This window comes from Thunnus maccoyii, chromosome 12 (assembly GCF_910596095.1).
Source record: "Thunnus maccoyii chromosome 12, fThuMac1.1, whole genome shotgun sequence".
NCBI classification, from domain to species: Eukaryota; Metazoa; Chordata; class Actinopteri; order Scombriformes; family Scombridae; genus Thunnus; species Thunnus maccoyii.
In genome coordinates this window covers 5,865,180-5,886,074 of record NC_056544.1, presented here as the reverse complement: position 1 = coordinate 5,886,074, position 20,895 = coordinate 5,865,180, and the positions used below count along the sequence as shown (strand labels likewise).

Sequence of the window (20,895 nt, the reverse complement as noted above, 5' to 3'; positions counted from 1 at the left end):
TAATTGTGTTACAGCAACCTACATTTATAAAATAAATATGAATTGTCGACCACTTGCTTCTATTGAATAATAGTACTGTACTGACCTACACCAAAATAATTGCTGCTTCAGGCTTGTTAGTGGTCATGTTGTTACACCTTTCATTTTTTAGACAAAAAGAAAGTGTTGACCAAATACTGCAGTCATGTGAGTTTTAGCTCTACTCATCTGGCATTTGTCCAACTTTTTGCAGACAAATAGTAGGAATGTCATACATGCTAATGTTACAGATACATACAAACATTAAAAATATCTAACACAACCAACCTTCCATGCTCTTAAACCATTCTATCTATTCATGGTCTGAAACACACGCAGTTCATTACTTACTACCTGTAAGTTAACTTTGTGTAGTAGAGTTTTGCTACATGTTATGAACCCAACAAGTCTTAACAAGTGTCACTATATGAGCTATCATGAGATTGTAGCAATCTATTTCCTGGCCTGGATCTATTTCTATGAATCTTTTACTGTTATTTTTTTTAAGTGGTGAGTTTAGAACATAAATACATATCAAATCAACATTTCTTAATGATGGTGCTTTGAACTTAGCCATCATAATCTTGCCTCAGTAATGATCTTTGCTCTTTTCACAGGTCTCCTCTCAAGGCTTGCCTTCAGAACCCTACCCTCCTTTCCAAAACCCTCCCCCACCCGACAGTGTCACCTTCGAGGACCAGGCCTTCTACGAGAACCAGGTTCACGCCGGAGGACGCCCCCCGCAAGGTGACCTCAACATGCACCTGCAGGGCCTCAAATCCACCGGCAACTATGTAGACTTCTACTCAGCCTCGCGGCCCTACAGTGAGCTCAACTATGAGACCAGCCACTATCCAGCCTCACCAGACTCCTGGGTCTAAGGGGAGATGAGGGTGGAGGAGGAGGAGGAGGAGGAGGAGAGGGTGAATGAAGGAAAACAGGACAGTGGAGGGAATAGTTTAAAAGGTGGAGGAAAGAAGATGAAAGGACACTGTTTCCCTCCCTTCCCATCCTCCTCAGTAGTTCCTGAGTAGCATCATAGGTAGCAGGGTGAAAGAGGGGGAGGACGGAGCGAAAGAAAGGAGGTACAACACCACACTCCTTTCAAGAGACATTTGAAGGAGGAGGGAGAGGGGACAAAGGAGGAAAGGAGAAGAGCAGAAGAGCGGCCATGCATGTGCATGCACACCACCAACAAAACCGACGGACACATTTTCTTTCTGTGTTTAGTTTGTGATCAACAACTGCTACAAGGTTCAGCAGACAGAAAGCTAAAAACCTCCTGCACCTGAAGGCCTCTGGATACAGAACGTGAGAGGGACAGACATGATGAAAGAGTCAGAATGAAAAGGAAAAGCGTGATAAAAAAAAAAGTTGGAAATACTGTATATTGGGATGCAGAAGGACAATGAAAGAGAAAAATGGATCAGTGGACTTGAGGATGGAAGGTTTTTGGATGGTGAACGGAATGTGTCAGAGATGACCGGGAGAAACCTGTAAATATGTGGTATAGTAACATGGATTTTAGTAATGTGAAGCACAAGAAGCAGAGCTGTAGGACATGTAGGACGTCTGTCACACAAACTTTTGTTTCTCTCTATGGCTTCAGCGTGATGTATCCTCCTCTGGGCAAAGAATGCTTCTGGACTTTGTCATTTGTAACAGGTTTTTTCTTTTTCTTTTTGTGTTTCTACTTTTTTAATTCTCGATTCTGGTTGTATAGTATTTGATGTACACTGTACATTTACGGAGATGCATTGTGTACTGTACATAGCACTATTTTCTGTGTCATGTCAGGCCTTCGCCATTGGTCCTCCTCACTTCCTCACTAACTATCCCCCAACACATACACATACTTGAGACACACAATATCGCCACTCAGACTGTCAAAACTCAAATCACAGCTACAGACAGATTTCAACATGTTGCTAAAGTGAAGCATTCAATAATAATTGGGTATTGAAGCATCAATTCTGGTGGGTCAGGGTGCTCCTTTTACTGCCCTACAGATAGTTTTCACAAATGGCCAAAGAGAGGCTCAAACAGTATCTGGAATCACAGCAGCAGATGCCTTTTCTGTGACAAAAATCTTGTTTTTTGAGGCTAGCTTTGGTTTTGCGGCGGCTATCTTTCCACATTAACACCACTAAACCCCTTTTTGTCCCCATGAGCCCTTCCTTCTAGTGCTCACTGTGTATATAACCGTGCCAAACAAGGGTTACTTCCCCTTAGCTGAAGAGGGCAGGGGGGGTGAATGTTAGGGGGTGAAAAAGGGTCCAAGCTCAGTTGAAACTTTGATTTCAGCTGAACATCCTTGCAGTTCTAACAATGCCAGTTTGTAAATGCTTTGGTTTTTCTAAACTGTGTTTTATTGGGATGAAAACTGTCTAACTGCACCGGGACTGGGGAGAAAAAAATAATAATAAAAAAAAAAAGAAAACCGTGGAGGGACTGTGACCGGGCGGAGCCTCGCTTCCTCCAAAGTTGTACAAAATTAGTTGATTTCTGTGTTGTAAAATAATCAATGTTTGAAGTACAAAAAAAAAAAAACTTTTCTGAGAGATGGGTGGCAATTCTAACTTCATGGTAGACAAAACTGTTAATAGAGTATGGATATATATTATATAAATATAAATATATACTTTTTATGTGCAGATGTGGATGTCACTTATAGCAGCAACATTATGGAAAAAGACTTGTAAAAAAAACAGCTACATGTAGGAATTTTGTTCACATTTTATTTTCTGGTCAACACACTAAATTGTCAACTTTGTGTAGTAATGTTGTTGCTATGTGGAGTAGAGTAGACCAGGGCCCAGGGATCCACGTTGTCACTAAAGCAGTCGAAAAAAAAGGTGCTACATCCGTGAGCAGTATTTCCAACATGTCTGTACTTTAACTGTGCACAAAATGTTTGTTGCCCCTTGCATTGATAGCAAATTATTGATTATCAGACATGAGTTCTGATCATGTCACAGGTGTCTGTTTTAAACCACATAACAGAGAACAATCACAAATTTGATTCGTTTAAAAAGTGTATTCCTCGTGCATGAAACCCCAGTCTGATGAATTGGTCTCATTATGCTAAATGGCAAAAAATGCACCCATGAATGCATGATTATTTTGTCGTCAATCTGAAACTTGATGGTGTTTTTTTTTTTCTTTTTCTTTTTTTTAAAGTGAGAAAGACTAAATTGTAAAATGTGACAACAGACCCTGGTTCTCCCTACCCACTGCTGTTTAGAAGTCCTAGAGGTCATCTTCCGATGCTTGATGCTCATAATGCAAACTGTCCCCACAAAAACACTGGATGAAAAACAGACGTACTGTATTTGTTAGTGAGCATCTGGAAACTGACAACGTTATGTATGTCCTTGTGATCCTTAGGCAGAAAACCTGACTATAAGACCTGTATGGAGATATAACGTCGGTAACCTTTTTGTTGCTAGACCAAACGTGTTTTAAAAAGAGAATTGTGAATCTTTCTATTGCCTCAAACAAATTGCAACTGCTCCAAAAAATATAAACGGACCATCGAAGAACTTCTGAATTTGGGAGTTGTTTGTTCTGTTGCCAAAAATGTTCTTCGGGTGTGTTTTCAGTGTGTTACAGGAGCTGGTATGTTTTGACCATTAATAAGGACTTAACAATATTCTTAAAGCATACCCTTCATAACCATTTCTTTATATGTCATTCAGTACAATATGAATATTCACTAACAAAGACTTGAAACCACAGACTGTATATAAAAATGGATGTAGTAAGGTGTGACATCACCTGCTGGTTTGCATTGGAGCCTGTTTGAAGCCCAAAGTTGCTGCTTATGGTTGGCGCCATCTTTTCCATTTGGAGCCGGGAGCTTCCAAATAAGAAATGCAGGGCGTTGCCTTTCATGCTAAGCATGTCACACTACCTTGGGCCAAGCTAACAAGTAACAAGTCAAGTAACATTAAACTTACTGAAATACTGCAACAATAGTCCAACTCAGAGAGAGCAACGTTAACCAAGCTGGAGTGAACAGCACTGTCAATCACAGCTGTCAATCAACACCCACACGGTGGACATCAAATCTACTGTAAGTCTTCAGATCTCACAACAGAGCAATAATTTCCAAAATGACCACCAACACACTTATTAAAGGGCCTGAATTTAGAGGCTGAGACCATGATGACTTGTTGAAGAAAAGGAATGACTTAATATTTCAATTAAGACGCTTTAAGATGCTTCTGCATTGGCTTCAGTCTAAAGCTGTGGTAGTCGTCACTTGCTTGAATTAGCTAGAGGCAACTAATCCATCACAGCAAAGATGTTGCTTCAGTTTTTCAGTCAGAGTAAGGTTATTGTGGTGTAGTTTGTTAAGGGAGTGATTTTCAAACCTCTCCTCAGTGATGCATTCAAGGACACTCCAACATCTGGAAATTGGTGGTCAATTGCCAGAAAGCAGAGTAGTGATTTGTTATGTTGTTGGAAAATTGTACCCAGGAGAAATATAAGCAGACATTAAAATAATGAAAAGTGATAAATATATATTTTTTGCATTAGAAAAGTTAACGTGCAGCAACTGACTCTCAAAACTCAGATGTAGTCAAGACCACTTGAGTCGAGCCTGACACAAGCCCAAGTGATAACAGGTTGGAGATCAAGTCAAAACCAACTCAGAATATGGTTGAGACCAAGTCTGGACTGAGGTCAATAAACAAAAATAGTGCCCATTCATTATTCAATCACTTAGTCTTTTGGATCTAAGTTTTAAATGTGATAGGAATAGAAAATCTATACTGTATGTGCCTAAATATATGAAAGTATAATATCTTGCAGACATTTGTGGATAAAGTTTCACTTCAAAAACACTTGGTTGGTTTATGATAAAGACACACTGTGGAAAGGGAACTAGGCAACTGACAGCTGCCTGGCAACAAAGCAGCTTCTCCAGCCTGCTATGAGCCAACTGGACTTGGTTGCAAGCAAAGACTGTAATGGGCAAGACCCCTACCCGAGACCGAGAGAAGTCTGAGAACTTAAGAGAAAACATGTTTTAAGACTAGACCGGAGACTATGACTGAGGAGGTAGAGGTGGTTGTCTACTAATTGGAAGAAAGGCAGTTCGATTTCCAGCTCCTCTAGTCCATATATTGAAGTGTCCTTGGACAAGATAATGAACCCCAGATTGCTCCCAATGGCTGTGCCATCAGTTTGTGAGTGTGTGTGTGAATGATTAGGTCCTCCTTATGAGCAGTTTGACACCTTGCATGGCAGCCCCTGCCATCAGCATATGAATGAATGTGTGTGTGAATGGGTGAATGTACTTTGCGTAGTCAGAAGACTAGAAAGGCGCTATATAAGTGCAGTCCATTTACCAGTTACCATTATAGTACACCAGCCCTGCGAAGCACCCTTTAACACACCAGCAGGGATAGCTTTCAGCTTTCACTCCCTGGTTACAACAACACTGCAATAAGAACTGAACTTTGACTAAGCAGTAAAGACCAGAAATTCTTTACTTTGATTACTTATCTCAAACTAAGTGTTTGTAACACAAAACTAAAACCAAAAACTAAAGTTGGATTTGAACACATAAGTCATTGTAAACTGTTCTGTGCATGAAAACGACCCTCATCCTCCACAGATGGAAAGTCTGGATTATGCAGTTTCTTATTAAGCAGCTGAGAAGAGCTTTCCAGTGCATCAGAGGAGACAGAAGATCAGACCATTTTCAAATGTAGCTTCAGCAAGTGTGTGTGTTGCACTTAAATGTTTGCAGGTGAATGCCTGCACACACCTGTTTGGAAAGGTGTGTCCAAACTTTTTTTTTTACTGTATCTGTACCTTAATGCTACATGCAACTGCAGTATATTGACATTTAAAGGGTCATGGGTGCTCTCTAGTGGTCATTAGAGAAACTGCATAACAGGTCAGGGCGGCGGCCATTTTAGTCTCTGAGGCCTGTTCTGCATGGCATGCTGCAGATAGAATCACTACACCACAGGCACAGATTTTATCTTTGAGAGCTCAGGGTTAGGTCGTGTCTTTTCCCATTACACATGCACTGTTGGAGTGCAGAACAAAGCCCGGGCGAGACGTCATCCACAGCTCCAGAAATGAGTGGAAGGCTACACGCTGTGTCTTTTTCCTTATCTCAGGTACACCACAAATACTTTTTGCATGACACCTACAGTTAAAAACAGCATGAGTAAATAAATTCTGGTTCAAGCTTTCTGCTATCATACTGTATTTGTTCAGACAATGTTTGGAAATCAAGTTCCCCCATATAATTAATGGTTCCAGTCAAATCTTTACATGGTATTCATGAGGGCTTACAATACACAAAACCTCCACAATTTCACCTATACCTATATTTATCTATAATTCTTCCCTTCTTTCTTTCAAACTGTTTGAGTCACCCAGAAGAAAATTATTTGGTATTTATCATTTCCTGCCAAAACACACATTTCAGTTTGCTGACAAAGTTTTTAACTGCTGTGCTTAATTTTTTTTTTTTATAAATAATGAGTGACTACTTTTCATAATAACAGCATTATTGTGGAAGGACTGACTCACACATCTTGAATTGCTTTAGTAATATTAAAGTGATTTTTCAGTTGGGCAGCCTCAGAGCATCACAGACAAGTTTATTGCAGCCAACAGTAATTTGGATAAACTTTGTGTGTAGTGAAAAAAGGAAGGAGAGAGAGACAGAGAGAGACACACACACACACACACACACACACACACAATTAGAGGGTTTATGCAAAAATGTCTGTACAGTTTCTCTTTGAACAACATTACAAAGAGGAGCATGAAATTGACTGTAGTTTATTGTTCAATATCCCTATCAAAAATACATATCAATATTTTTAGATATATATATATATATATATCACAGGAAAGTTATATGTATTAATACACAGTCCATAGTAAATGAAGGTAGAAAGAAGAGCCCTGTCAACACAATGGTATGTATATAATTGTGGTCTTTCTGTCAGAGCCTGGGGATGGAGTGATATGTATTTGCCAGGCCAGTTTCAATTCATTACATGTGGCATGCTGATCTGGTTTTCAGTGTTTGTGTTCTTGCTTTCAGTCAGCTATGTAGTTAGTAAATGAAATGCAGTTTGTTGAACTGATTTTAAAATCATAAATCTGAGACACTGGTGCTTCTGAATCTCAATCCAGTGCTCTATCTCCACCCTGTCAACATCCGAGTACCAGAAATGTTCAGATGGTCAGTAGTGGAAGAAATTAACAATTCAGCACAGGCTACTAATCAATCATATTTTGTCTTGTGCTTTGTTACCTAACGGCTCTATTTTTTGGCAGAAATCCATGGAGGTGGGCCTTAGCACTCCAGTCCACTGTGGTCCAGACCAGACCAGTTTAGTCCAGCCCTTAGACAAGCAGGTCTAAAGCAGAAAACAGCTCATTCATCACTTTGGTGTTGCATGGTTTACTAGCATTTTACTAAAGTCTTAAAAGTTACATGACAGATTAAATATTAAACACGCATTTGTCCTGCCTCACAGCAAAAAATGACTGCAATAAATCAAAGTGATTTACAGCCCCACTTGCAATATAATTTATTTATTTGAATTTCTGGTGGGCACTTATTAGCTTAACATCAGGCATCAACAGGCATAACTGAAAGGAACCTGATGGGAGGGCTGCATGGCATGCAGAGATAATCGTGTTGCAATTTATACTGGTTGCCACTAGAGGGTGATAAAGGTGATATGAAAAACAGTACGTCGTTATAAACTCATTCCATCCATCTTTAATAGAGATTTTCATATTTAAATTACCATATTTTAGATTTTTTTCCTCACTGATACTTTTGTAGCATATATACTTAATTTACTTATATTATGTAAAAAAGCATTTCAAATGCTTTTTTCATCACTGATTTTCCAGTGCCAAATTCAAATATGCATCGAGTCACACAGAAACAGCTAATAGTGGCTCTCAGACTGTCTCCTGTACTCGTAGAGCAAGAAATGCATACCCCAAGTCAACAAGTCAGTCCACTACTAAGCTGTTTATTTCTGGCTCTGCCTTTCCAATTCTCCACAAAGCCTTTACAAAGCCTGTGTGAGCTGGCTCCTCAGCTCAGCTGTCAAATACTGTTCATAAGCTCTTCCCTTCCTTGCAAATACCTGTTGTACTATGCATCAGTATAAAATGGCTTCTTAGCTTCCTCCCGCATTGCTCAGCGATTCTTTCCAGTTTGAAATCTGCCGTAGCAGCAAGCTACGAATCTTCATTTGGCCATGTCAGAGCTCTTCTCTCCATCTGCTGAAATCCCTCCATCTGGCTGTCACCTTCCTGCCTCTCAAGACCCATTTCTACCCTCTTGATTTTCCTATACAGCAAATTCTGCTGTCAGATTTCACTTTGTTCAACTGTTTACCTAATGTGTCCTTTTCTCATTCTTTCCAAATCAGAATATCTCCTCTGTTGTTGAACCTTTCCTCTTTTCTTCTTCTTTCATCTACCCTTGTTTTTCCAAAGGTGATGACCTTTTTTAAGGGTTCAGTATGCTTGAAATGAACTAGGGGCAAAAGTGTTTAGAGCTGTCCCTAATTGCCACACTTAATGCTGCCCTGTGAGGTTTTCTTATAAACCAACATTAAATATGTTTACATTCAGTGTTTTTCACCAAAATGCAAGGTGTGTCCTTGAGGCCTAACAAACGTGTTGAATGCCTTTTCTTCCTGATTGAGAAACATTATTACATGGTGCTACTAGTGGTCAAAACCTCCACAGGGTACCTTTAGTTTGGTGATATTCCAAAGTTGGAATACCAATTCACTTGAGTGAACAGAACCTAATGGATGTCCATCCGTCCGTGTCCATTTTGGACTATATCAGGCCCTTTAGACCAGGGGTTCCCAATCTTTTTGATTATCATTCAACTTTGTTTAAAGCATACTGACGCCCTGACACTTCATCTTCTTTTGTTCTTTTGCCACATGTCATTGAATGCACCATAAATATCAACTGTTGACACAGAAAAAATGTTTTCTGTGGGCAGGAATTACAAAAAGTATATGTGGAATTCTTTTCCTGAGCTTTTCCACATTGCATCACAAATTCAGGTAGGAACAAGGCAACAAATCAAAAATCGGCAATCTCAGCAAACAAATATTAGCAGTTATATTCACATTAACAGAGTCAATTCTTCAGGTTAATTTTTCCAGCACTGAAACACTGTGCGAGCGTGAGCCATGTGAGGGCCTTTCAGCAAGATACACTCAAGCTCTTTGAAGTTGCAGCAAGTCATGTCTTTCTTTGTCAGATAATGTGAGCACAGTGCCCCTTTTTTTCCCCTTTCCCTCATCTCTTCTTTGTCGCAAATACCAGTTTCTGCCTCTCCTCCTCCTTCCTCCTTTCTATTCTCTTCATTTTGTAATCCCACTTGGGGATCTGGAGCTGGTTGTAGTCACTGCTCTGTTTGAGTTTTTCTGGTTTGTAGCTGGGAGCCGGGGCCTTGCAGAGTCTCACCTTGGGCACCACAATGCCTGGTCGCACACTGCTTCTCCTCAGCATATTTAGTGGCAGGAGACTTGCTCGTCTTATAGCCACTGTGGACGCTGTAGCCATGTCGCTCAGCAGCTGAGGCTGGAGGCTGGCCCTCCGGTCCTTTGCCTTGGGGATGAGCTGGACCCGTGAGTTCTGGAAAAATCTCTTGTAGTTGTTCAGTCTGTCTGGGCCCAGACGCTTCAGCTCAGCCACCCGTTGCCTCCTCAGGATCTCCTGCACTGCATGGCGCCGCTTTCCGACGCATGGTGGGCTGCCTGGGCACACTGTCCGGCAAGCTGTGGCTATCAACGGACTGCTGATACTGGTGGTGACCCGCACCATGTGGTCGAGAACACCATCGTCCACAGGGTTTACCCTGTTGTTGATGTAAAACTTGTAAGGGCAGCAGGATGAGAGGTTGACAAACTGCTTCCAGCAGGACTTTGGCTCTTGGGCCTGGGCTACCAGCTCCTGCGGAAGAGCCAAAACAGAAGATTAAACACTGCTGAGCAAAGGAATCAACTTCAAAAAGAACAGATTTTCGAGCTAGCTTTTCAATCTTTTCAATCTTGTATTGAATTCCTCACAGGGAAATTAAAAAAGATTTTAGTGGTGCATTCATGTGCAGGATGTTATATGTCATGATGAATTTTACAAATCATAGTGAATTTATTAACCTCCAGCATGGGCCACTCCAGGGAGAAGGAGTCACAGAACTGCTCAGCACAGGGCTTCGCCATCAGCCGATACATCATGTATGCCGTCTCATATCGACCAGTGAAGAGAGCCCACTCCCTGGATGTCATGGCGCGGCTGTTGCTCTGTGCCTGCACGTCACCTCCTGGTAACATATAGATTCATGGAAGTGATCTACTTTACATTTGCACATTTATTCAATACATCAAGGAATTACACACATCTAATACATGTAGTTCCCACTTGCTTATACAGTGGAGGACCATTGACAAGCAAGTGGCCCAAGACAGCATATGCACATTTCAATAGGGTATTAAAATGTTTTTAGTGGGGAATGTTGCCCTGTATTTTACCAGCTAGCATGAGAGCTCTGACAGTGTCAGCCCGGCCTTGCATAGCAGCCTTCATCAAAGCTGTGAAACCGTGACAGTTCCTCATTTCGATGTCCAGCCCAGGGAAGTAGTTGAGCAGGTAGTTAGAGATGTACACATGCCCTGTAGACCATAAAAACAGGGACATGTGTTACACAAGTGGCAAATCCTGCTTAGATTAACTACATCGACCTGTTAAAGATTGCATTATCATCAATCAAACCTAGCTTCCTCAACCATAGATCCCATTTGTCCCACTTTTTTAAGGTAAATGTAACACCCACTGTCTTCCTAGTCACCTTTCTAGCTTCACTCTCACTACTACAAAATAACAGTCACAGGGAAACTGGTGAGTATAGGCTTCAGTATGCTTCAAATGAAGAGTTTGTTGGATTCATGAAACAGCATCTGAACCCTTGTTGGCTAAGTCCAACAGTTTAAGTAACTTTACAACACCAACGATCTGAGAAGCATGCCCACCTCACGCAGTGACTGGCCAGGTGTGTGAATGTGAGAAAGTATACAAGATTTGAACTTCTCACTCAGGCTCTTTTTTCCATTTTTCACACCACAACTTTTCATGTACACAACCGAGTAGACTATGAAAGCTTTATTGTGGCCATTACAAACAGGTATTAACACTTTTTCCTCTAGACATAGTCAGACAATAGGTCATACACATTGGTTCATTTGAAGCATACTGAGCCCTTTTGTGTCCATACAGTATGTGGTGGTTATGCAGAAGACTGACTATGAAGGCTATGGAAAGTTTTAGGAGTACATTTTAAATTCATGCTCTCAAATTAGTGCTGTAGGTTGTTGTAGCTACTGGTACTTCAGACAGCACCCAGAGTGCTAGCAGCAAGCTAGCAGCTCTGTTTTTGTATTGAGGTGTCTGCAAATACTGAATTAACTCCCTCATATTAATATTGTTAGGTTATTGCATTCACTCTATTTGTCATCGTCCCCTTGACACTTAATTACTATCCTGCTATCAGTCAGGCCCACATATACCACTGTATAGCCTAATACAGTGCAAAATTAATGATTAATTAATTAAAGCTGCTATGTCTACAGTTATGTGTAGAAGAGGCAATATGATTTCAAGCTTATGTTTTGTTAGCCACTCTGGGGACTGAACAAGTAACTTACCTGTTGCTGATGGTACTTCAAGTCAGACTGCAGTTTTTTTTATCATTAAGCTCAGCTTCTTAAATGTTTTCTACTTGACTTCCTAATTGAGTAAATCCAGTCTAAATCCATGCTACTAAAAGTCTGATTTATTAAAATTCCTGCAAGTGATGCACAGTGCAGAGTTTTCATGCAGAAGATGAATCCATTAAGGAGACACAGCTAGAAACAGAAGTGTAGTTGGATGGAAGGCTGAGTATGTTGGTTAATACTGAAGCTGATCCGTGTTAAATTCTCAGCCCATATCTAGACACTCAGTGAGGGGTTTTCAGGTGAGTTTTTCTGCTCATATACTCGAGCACTCTGCTCACTCTTTGGACTCACAGTCTCGGTCACCTGTTTCCCTGAGGTGTTGCAGAGTACTTTGTCATGAAAGGAGATCAATACTCCTTTTAATGAAGCAGAAAATGAAGAGTAGTCTGCAGCTATTCATCACAGACCACAGTGAGCCATTCATCATCGTTAGCAGATGAGATGTGGCTGCATCACTATGAAATTACTTGCGATGGTACTTTCTAATGCCAGCAAATAACAATGATTCTTGCATTTAGAAGCACCAGACCTCATAATATTCTCTTTGCTTTAATTTGGGCCAATTTTGAAAGTCTCTGATTAATTTTCCCGCTATAAAACTTCTTCCAGTCTATGCATCAAAAGGAGTGGGGGAAAGAAACATAAAAGTATGCAAGGTAACATGTCTCATTGAGAGATGTTATAGAAGAAAATGTCTCTAAATGAAGATAGAAATTGTGGAACAGATGTGATGTTTTTACTGTGATCAGATTATATAAGACATTTTGGAAGTGTTGTATGTATCTTAAGTGACAAATATCTGATATCTGGTTGTGTAACTGTTAGATTTTAGTGCTGGATTTTAATGAAGAATGCTAAATGGATCTCTTCCAGTGTTGTAAATGGTGGAGAAAAATAAGGAAATCAAACTTAAAATGCTGAGTGACACTTCTACAGAATCTTGTTGTAAAAGACTATGTAAGTCTTAAAGTAAGCACTTTAACAGATACTTACAAATGATGATTCCATTAGCTTTGAGTGGATATGCACTTTTACTACTTAACTTTTACAAGAAAACAGGCACAGCAAGAAGCACCAGTCAAATCTCAAATGGTGAAAAAGAATGTAGAAAACATTATGTAAATATGGCATTTCTGTTTGTGTATGTACAGTTTTCATTTGAGAAGCGCAACTGTCTCCTCACATCCTGATGACGAAACTTGCCTGCTGCTTGTTTGTGTTTTCAGTGGAATAGAAGCTTCCATGGATACGTAAATGTATATACCTCATTTACTTTAAGATTAATTTGCTACGTCAGGGCTTTTTAATGTGCAAATTGAAAATGTGAATAAAAAGAGGGGCATGTAAACCCACCTTATTGTGTTAAGCATGGAACCAGAGCCAGGAGGCAATTAGCTTAGCTTAGCTTAGCAAAGACTTGTAGCAAGGAGAAAGATTCAGTCTTAAGTTCAAGAATACACCTTCCAGCATCTCTAAAGCTCACTTATTTGTGGTTTTAGGGGAAGTTATGTGCTGTAACTTTTTTTTTGGCTAACAACAGGCGAGAAAGGTGACTTCCTTGTGACTGTCATCACAGAAAGGTTGCCACGGGGATGACACTGATATTGATCTTATCATCTCACACTTAAAGACAAAGTTATGAGCATATTGGCCTAAATGTTTAATTATATGTTTTTCCATTCCTGCCAGAGAAGGACATTCCCATTTAAAGCAAGACTATGTAACTTTTTACAAATGATAACTACAGGATAAAAGCCCCTATTTCACAGAAGACATTTTGGCATGTGACAGTTGGAAAAGCACAGGTGTAAGTAATTAAATTAATGATGGCTGATGGCTCACCGTCACACTGTCATGGCTTACTGGGACACTTGAACAGAACAGAACCATCGTTAATGTTATTAGTAACACCTGTGCTTTTCCTACTATTGACAAAAGTATGAGTCAAAATATCCTCTGTATTGAGGCCAATGGCACTTGGAATTTGTCTTCATTTCCTGAGATTCTTTTGACCCAGCTGCTTTAAAAAACCTCTTCAACCGACCTGAGCACGTGGAACAGGACCACAAGTAGGAAACAACATACATGTCTCCTGGTGGGGTATGAATTTTTCATATCTAGTTTTACTTTTGAGATAAAGCCATTAAATGCTAACGTTATGTGTGACAATAAACAAGTGGGGTTATAAAGTCAGTGAGTATTGTCAGCAATATCTTTTTAAAGTTTGCTAACATTAGGTAACATTAGCCACCATAAGTTTCTAGTCACACCAGTCCAAATAGGGCTTTAGCAGCAGAAGTTACATAGTCTCACCTTGAAAGCTTGATTCTGTGTCAGAGAGAAGTTCTATTAAATACTGATATGTGCAGCATTTTAATAATGTGTGTTAATAGGGTGTGTTTACCTGCTTGTGCTGCAGTGATAAGAGCGGTGTTGCCCTCATTGTCCTGCCAGTTGACATCAAGATACGGGCACTGAGCGAGGGCGATGACCACATCCACGTAGCCATGGTAGCACGCCATGATCAGGCCAGACTGAAACCCAAAAACAACAGTGCTTGAGTTTCTTTCTCTCTCTTTGTCTGTGATTGATTTTGGCTCTTAAAACACCAAAATGGTTTCTCAGGGCTACAGTGAGGCTTTTTTATGGAACTGCTTTCCTCACAGGAGAAATCCATTGCAGTGATTCGCATAAAAAGAAATAATGCTTATCAGTCATCCTGCCTACAAGCAAAGTAAATGGCTGCTTTTCACAAAGTGTAACAGGCAGACACTGAGTCTGTAATGGACAGTTAACTCAGGCTAAGCATGGCTTTCCAGCTGGACAATGGTCACTTGTTAAGCACTCAACAAATGTTTCTGGCTGATTTACTCATATTTAAAAGGATAAAAGCTGTTAAATCGGAATTAGTGTTTGGGTTGGTGGTAATTTATTTTCCTACCAAAAATAAGTTAACTAGGGGTTGAATTTTAAAGCTTTTGGGAATTAGAAGACTGAAAATAATTGTGGATGGTATTCAACGATTAGTGTGAAATGGAGGTCTTAGAACATCCCTGACAACCTGAAAACCTGAGGATGTAACCAAAACTGAACTGGGTTTTGGGGTGCCCACTTGGTCCACCTTGGATTAAAGTTGGAGCAGACCTGAAATACAATTAAGTCTTTTAGCTATAATTCCTATCAGTTATGACTATAGTTTCTCATCAACTTAATTGCTCAGGTCTGGTCTCATGCCAACATTGCTGAAAGGAATAAGTCCAGTAAGGCACATAACAAAAGTGGTCAAACAATCACACAGTTTATAGGCAAGCCCACACTTTGACCATATAATCTAAACAACTTATTTTGACTTAAAGTGAATGCACCTGTAGGAGCCGTCCATTTCATAGAAAAACGGTGGACTTGTAAAACTCTGACCCCATTTACACCTGGTATAAACATGCAATCCTTATATGGATAATCTACCTAGATAACCTCATCCTGACCTGCCAACCACCCCTCCTGTGATTGGCAAAGCCACTGTTTAAATCCTGGGCTAAGAGTCAGTTCCACTCTGCCCATGGATGCCATTGTTTCAAGAGAAAGACTCTAGACATGCTTAAGTGAACAGATCAACCAAGCTATGAATGTACCATTTAAGACCTTGTTTGAATTTAATCAAAGGTTTTCAGTTTTCAGGCTGCATGAGATGAGGCATAGACTTCTGGACCCATGAAAAGCTCTAGTAAACTGCTAAAACAAATGAAAAATAAAAAGTTAATGAAAGTAAATCATAACAGTAAGTGAGTTCCATTCATCAACATCCCAAGGATGTTTAAAGAGCACTCCACCAACAAAGCTCTGCACTCCTATAACATTGTTGGACTCACAACGAACAGCTTTTAAAGAGAATGATCAAATCAATTAATCAGAACCAGAAATATCTGCTATTGTATTCCACACAAGTGACATTGCTTAAGGCGATTTATCAGATTCCGCACAGTTCCCTTTTAATATTAACTAAATCTTCCATGAACTGACATGTTAAAAGGAACATCCTGAAATCCTCATGGGTGCCTGCCTTCATAGGGCACAGGCTTGTGTTTTTCTGCTAACTCAGTACTAATGAGTGATTTACTGACTTACTTTTGGTACAGTGTAGCAAAAGTGCCACTATACTTCATCCTAGAAGGCCTGTAGAAAAGTTACACAAACATAATTTGTCTCCAGCTGTAATACCAATTTTCTGTCAATCTTTCCAAATGAGATATGACATGTAATAAATTATAACTTCCCAATTATAAACAGACTAATCTGCCTACAGTCAGCACACTGCATGCTACCTCTGAGTAGTGAGTTTTTAACTGAATGACCAATTAACTATTTTAATGGACAATGATAAAGTCATAAATTCAAAGAAGTTGTTTCCAAACTTTGTCTCCAGACTGACAAATATGAGAGAGTATGTCTTTTTCAAAATTATAGCCAAGATGATTAAGAGCATGGGCTACATGTGGGTTAGGGTTACAAATCAGCTGAAACAACAACAAACAACAAAGTACCGGAGAAGTTGTACATTTAACTCTTGCACAAAGAGAAACTCTGTTGGGAGGTCAGCCTAGTCCTAATATATCAAATATTAAAAATGACACCCAGTTTGCTCCTACCTGTATGGAAGGAGAGCACTGTTTGATGTTTCACTGAAACTACTTGTCTAAGATTGCTGATGATAAAGCCATTGTTTGGCTCGGTATCCCAATAGGATAACACCATGCTAATTTCCATGGCAGCATAGCTGTGTCAGCATAATTATAGGTGTAACAAATGGTTACTGTCACAGTTGTCCAGGAGCAGGCTTCTCTGTCTGACCTAGCTCTATTAGCATAGAATATCTCTTACCCAGTGCTCAGGTCAATGTCTTAGAGAGGCCTTTAAAAGCAGAGCCCTGATGGCAAGCTGCTTCTCAATACTGTCACTATACAGGTTACACTCCCCATCTGTCACTTGAGGCTTAACCAATTGTTCTTCATTGGCTCACTGATGCTCAGGAGCCGCACCAGGCTCAGCTGGCCTGACCGCAATACCTGATATGACTACCGGTGAGTTCACTCAGGGTCCGAGTGCTTTATATCCTTCATTGCGCCATAACATGACATACCAGTTATTGGATTTTAAGTGATCAATTATAGAACTGTAGGTTTCATAACCACTGACACTTTTTAAAAGAAATTCTACATTGACTAGACTGAGATTTTTTAGGTATGGTAGCAACAGTAACTGGTCAGAGCTTACAATGGAAAAATTTTAAAAAGGCTAAAAATGGTACTGAGTGTCAATTCAACGTAGCAGGCTTCACTGCAGCTCCCATTCCAAGGTACAATATCTTAATGGTTAAATAATGTATCCCCAGCTCATAAAAGAGCCACCTACCGTGTGACTGTTAACAGTTAGTACCATGACCGGTATGAGGATTTTTGAAATCAACTTTGTGTACAAGCATTGTTAAAAGGGAAAAAGGGTGTTTTTCAGTGACAGTAGCATGCGGCAAATGTAACACCCTTATGTTGCTGGAAACTTGTAGATGTAGACAATGCCCATTTCAAATAGATTGTCTCATTCGTCACAAGCTAACCAAGATGTCACCATATGTCCGTCTACACTGCATCCCTTACATGATGATCAACACTAATGGTGGTTTCGTAGCACTGATGCTGCAAGTGCAATGATGACTTCAAAATATATGAACAAAGTTTGAGGGACCACTGTGACACATTTCAATCTGTTTGGTTACTCATTACAGCTGATTTTACTGTAATCCATGTTGATGTGTTTCAATTTTTCCTACATTTCAAACAGCCAGTGGCTTCCATCCATCTCCATACAATATGAAAAATCAATTGGCTGACCAGAAACTTGCTGGAGTGTACGTTATGTCTGCATAACATTTTGCCAAAGTTATATTATCATTGTTAGGAAATGCACTGCAGACTTTTCAAATCAATTTTACTTGTTTCGTTTACAACGCAAAAATAATTGGAGTCAATAGGAGTCAAAACAAAAGTCTGCTTGATTTTCATAGCATATGGAGATGAATGGAAATCACTGGCTGCCTGTGAAGTTGTTAAATAAAATATAAAATCTTAAACTCTAAAACTGCATTATTTGAAAAAAAACTGTCAATAATAATGTATGGTATATAGAGCAATAATTATTTAAGTATATGTGATTTGTAGGGCTAAAACTTAAAAACACTCGTATGGTCCTTTAAGATCTAATATTCACATATTTTAACTTTTATGAGCAAATTTTCCAGTGGAAAACATTGGGATTCTTTGTTTGATGAAACATTGTGAACCTGCCTCCTGATCTTATCACTACATCAAAATTAAACCTTTCATTAAAATGCGCTGAACCCAGACACCTACTCTTCGGTTTCTATCCGTCTCCCTCACTTCCTCCTCAGTCACCCCTTGTCTGATCATAATCTTGACGATGATGGCATTGTTGTTGCAGCAGGCCTTGAAGAAGGAGATGGGCTCTGGGCTTTCAGGGCTTGGCGAGCGGTACATGTGATATCCGACCGAATTGTTGGGGGGATAGAAGGAATCGTCCGAGAGAACGCTCTGTGTGTCCGAGCGATCTGGTAGGGCATCAAAGTCCAGCTCCTCAAACTCCTGGTATACATCATCATCATCCTCCCAATAATTCTGTGTGTAATCAACATCAGACTCGTCATTCTCGCCTTTTCCCGACACCTCACACTCGACGACATTTTCATCAGTCTTGGTGATGGACATGACAGGTGTATCCGTAGCCACTTTATTGGTCCTGAACTCAGTCTCAGCCACTCCATTCTCTTGAAGTTTTGCACCTTCGCCTTGCTCCTCCGTTATTAAAACCATTTAATCCCTCCCTCCCCCCACTCACGTGCTTTAATTATTGTGGGGTGCCAGGACACCTCTGGGAGGACCTAGAGTTTATGTCCACCAGCCCACTGCAATACGGTGTCTCATCCTACCCGAGACAGGATTGAATCTTGCCAGGTGTTTGACCTTTATCCGTTTCCGTCTCTGTCAGGTTTCCCAACAGACAAGGGTCACCAGAGGCCACAGGGGAGGCATGAGATCATTGCACTTGCTGCTGATCCTCCGTCATTCTCAAATTAATCTTCTCAGGTTGCCATAAGGGTTACAAATCCCAAGAACTCCACAAGAAGCTATCATCAAGAGAGGTATGGTCCGTCATGTGCATGATCTGAGATACTCACTCTGGACTGGTGAAGTGACCAAAGAAAGACAATAAAAATGAAGTGCCACAAGATTTCCTCTTTAAGGAGTTTGTCCACATTGCATTTTTAAATCAACAGAGTTTGACAAACCCAAAAGTATCCATGCGTTATGAACTGCGGAAAAGTCACTGCCCATTTCCATGCCAGTTCACACAAAGGCACCGACAACCTCATCCATCACATCGTATGATCATGGCATCAAGAAACCAGACAGGCTACTTGAGTTAAATTCCCAGTCTTCATGAGAGGTTAAAGCTCAAGCTGTCCTCTTGAAAGTAGAAGAAGAAGCAGTCGTCTTGGTTGGAACAGTTACAGTCACCAATAACAGCGCTGAGCAACTAATCCTGTGTTTCCCTGTGGAGGAACACTGGGCTTCCTTTGATGATGGCCGGCAATGGGATGAGAGACATTCTCTTGAACTGACGCATGATAATCCCTTTAGACGCTTTCTCTCCAGCTCTAGCTGTTCTGTCGCGATTCCCTCTCTTGCGACAACTTGAATGTTAACATTGAATGTTATAAGCACAGAGGGAATGTCTTAACTTTTGAGCATCTTCTTTTTTATGTTTTACAAAGGGACAACATAAGAAAATGGTGAACCAGTGTTTTATTTCCACAAGACATTAAAAGCACTAAAGACAGACACCATGTAAACTAAATTTAAAAAATCTATTCTTTTTACTAAGAGAAAGACGCAAAATTGTCATGCTAATGTTTACAGCAACAGTCATTCACTGCCTTTTTTCTGACAGAGATATTCTTATATAATGCATGTAACTAGTTCATCTGGTCAAGATGACTCCACCCCTCTAGTTTCATCTTCTGCTGCACTTAACACTGCCAGCTTAAATTGGATTTCTCACCCACGTGACTTCATTTGTCTATACGGTATAGTGGCAGGACCGGGGATCACCTACATCAGAGGAGGAGGAAGGAAGAGGGAGTTCAGGCCTCAATCTCACCTTCATCAGTGTCTAATGCATATTTTTGTTGTCTTTTGATTCCTTCAAATCACCTGTGTGACTTAAAATACCTTTTTAATTGGCAAATAACATCAGGGAAGAGCATGTATCAAAATGAACAACAGATTAGCATGACAGAAAGAAAATGAAGCAGGAAGTAAAAATGCTCTTGTAGCATTACTGTGAATGTTATTAACAACTTAATTCCTACTTGAGACCTCACCACTGAATTTATAGCATTACACTATTTTACTAAAACCATTTATCTGAATCTTTGACATTTGCAGCGGTTAATTTCATGTGGTACAGTATCAGAAACTTGATTTATTTTTAGGGTTCACAAATTTAAAAAGAGAATTCAAGTGTCAAATATTCAAAACTGTATTTAAGCAGCTCAAATTCAATTAGTCACATTCTACTAACTGATTTTTTTCTCACCTTTTAAGTTGATATGATAACAGTTGCATATTTCTGGCCATCTATTGAATGTAAGTTTAATATTGACTTACTTTTTAGCTCTATTTTTGGTGTTTGTAAAGTAGCATACAGTGGATTTTTATAGCTTTTTCGGTGAAAGCAGCCGCCTGCTGTGGCTGAAAATGAGGTGATTCGAAAGCTGGGAGGGAAAGTTCTATTAAGCTGAAGGGAATGGCAGAGTCTGTGATAATTATCTTTGAGTTTATTACTACAAATGTTCTTTTTCACATAGAAGTAGTTGATCCATTCTTATTATAACAAGAATGAGTTTACAGCCAACATGCTGCTAGCATTGCTAAATACACTGGTGATAGCCGCTTGAAATCAGGTCAGAAGATCAGGTTGCTCAAATTGGATTGGTTAAATT

The 20,895-nt window shown here is 39.9% G+C and overlaps 2 protein-coding genes across 14 annotated transcripts in view; one reads left to right on the top strand and one right to left on the bottom strand.

The window, feature by feature from the left end:
- ctnnd2b (catenin (cadherin-associated protein), delta 2b) overlaps window positions 1-3,568 on the top strand; it is a 178,340-nt gene extending 174,772 nt beyond the window's left edge. For all 13 annotated transcript variants that reach the window (XM_042428429.1, XM_042428440.1, XM_042428435.1 and 10 more), the window contains one exon: window positions 636-3,568. In XM_042428429.1, coding sequence (XP_042284363.1) covers window positions 636-899 — 264 coding nt within the window. In that variant the 3' untranslated portion in view covers window positions 900-3,568. The remainder of the gene's footprint in view (window positions 1-635) is intronic.
- A 3,375-nt stretch (window positions 3,569-6,943) lies between these two features.
- On the bottom strand, window positions 6,944-18,703 carry ankrd33bb (ankyrin repeat domain 33Bb). The gene is made up of 5 exons (XM_042430021.1): window positions 18,227-18,703; window positions 14,227-14,356; window positions 10,581-10,721; window positions 10,209-10,372; window positions 6,944-10,002 (listed from the first exon to the last, which is right to left on the bottom strand). The coding sequence occupies exons 1-5, from the start codon at window positions 18,701-18,703 to the stop codon at window positions 9,346-9,348; spliced, it is 1,569 nt and encodes a 522-aa protein (XP_042285955.1). The 3' UTR covers window positions 6,944-9,345.
- Window positions 18,704-20,895: the final 2,192 nt, after the last annotated feature.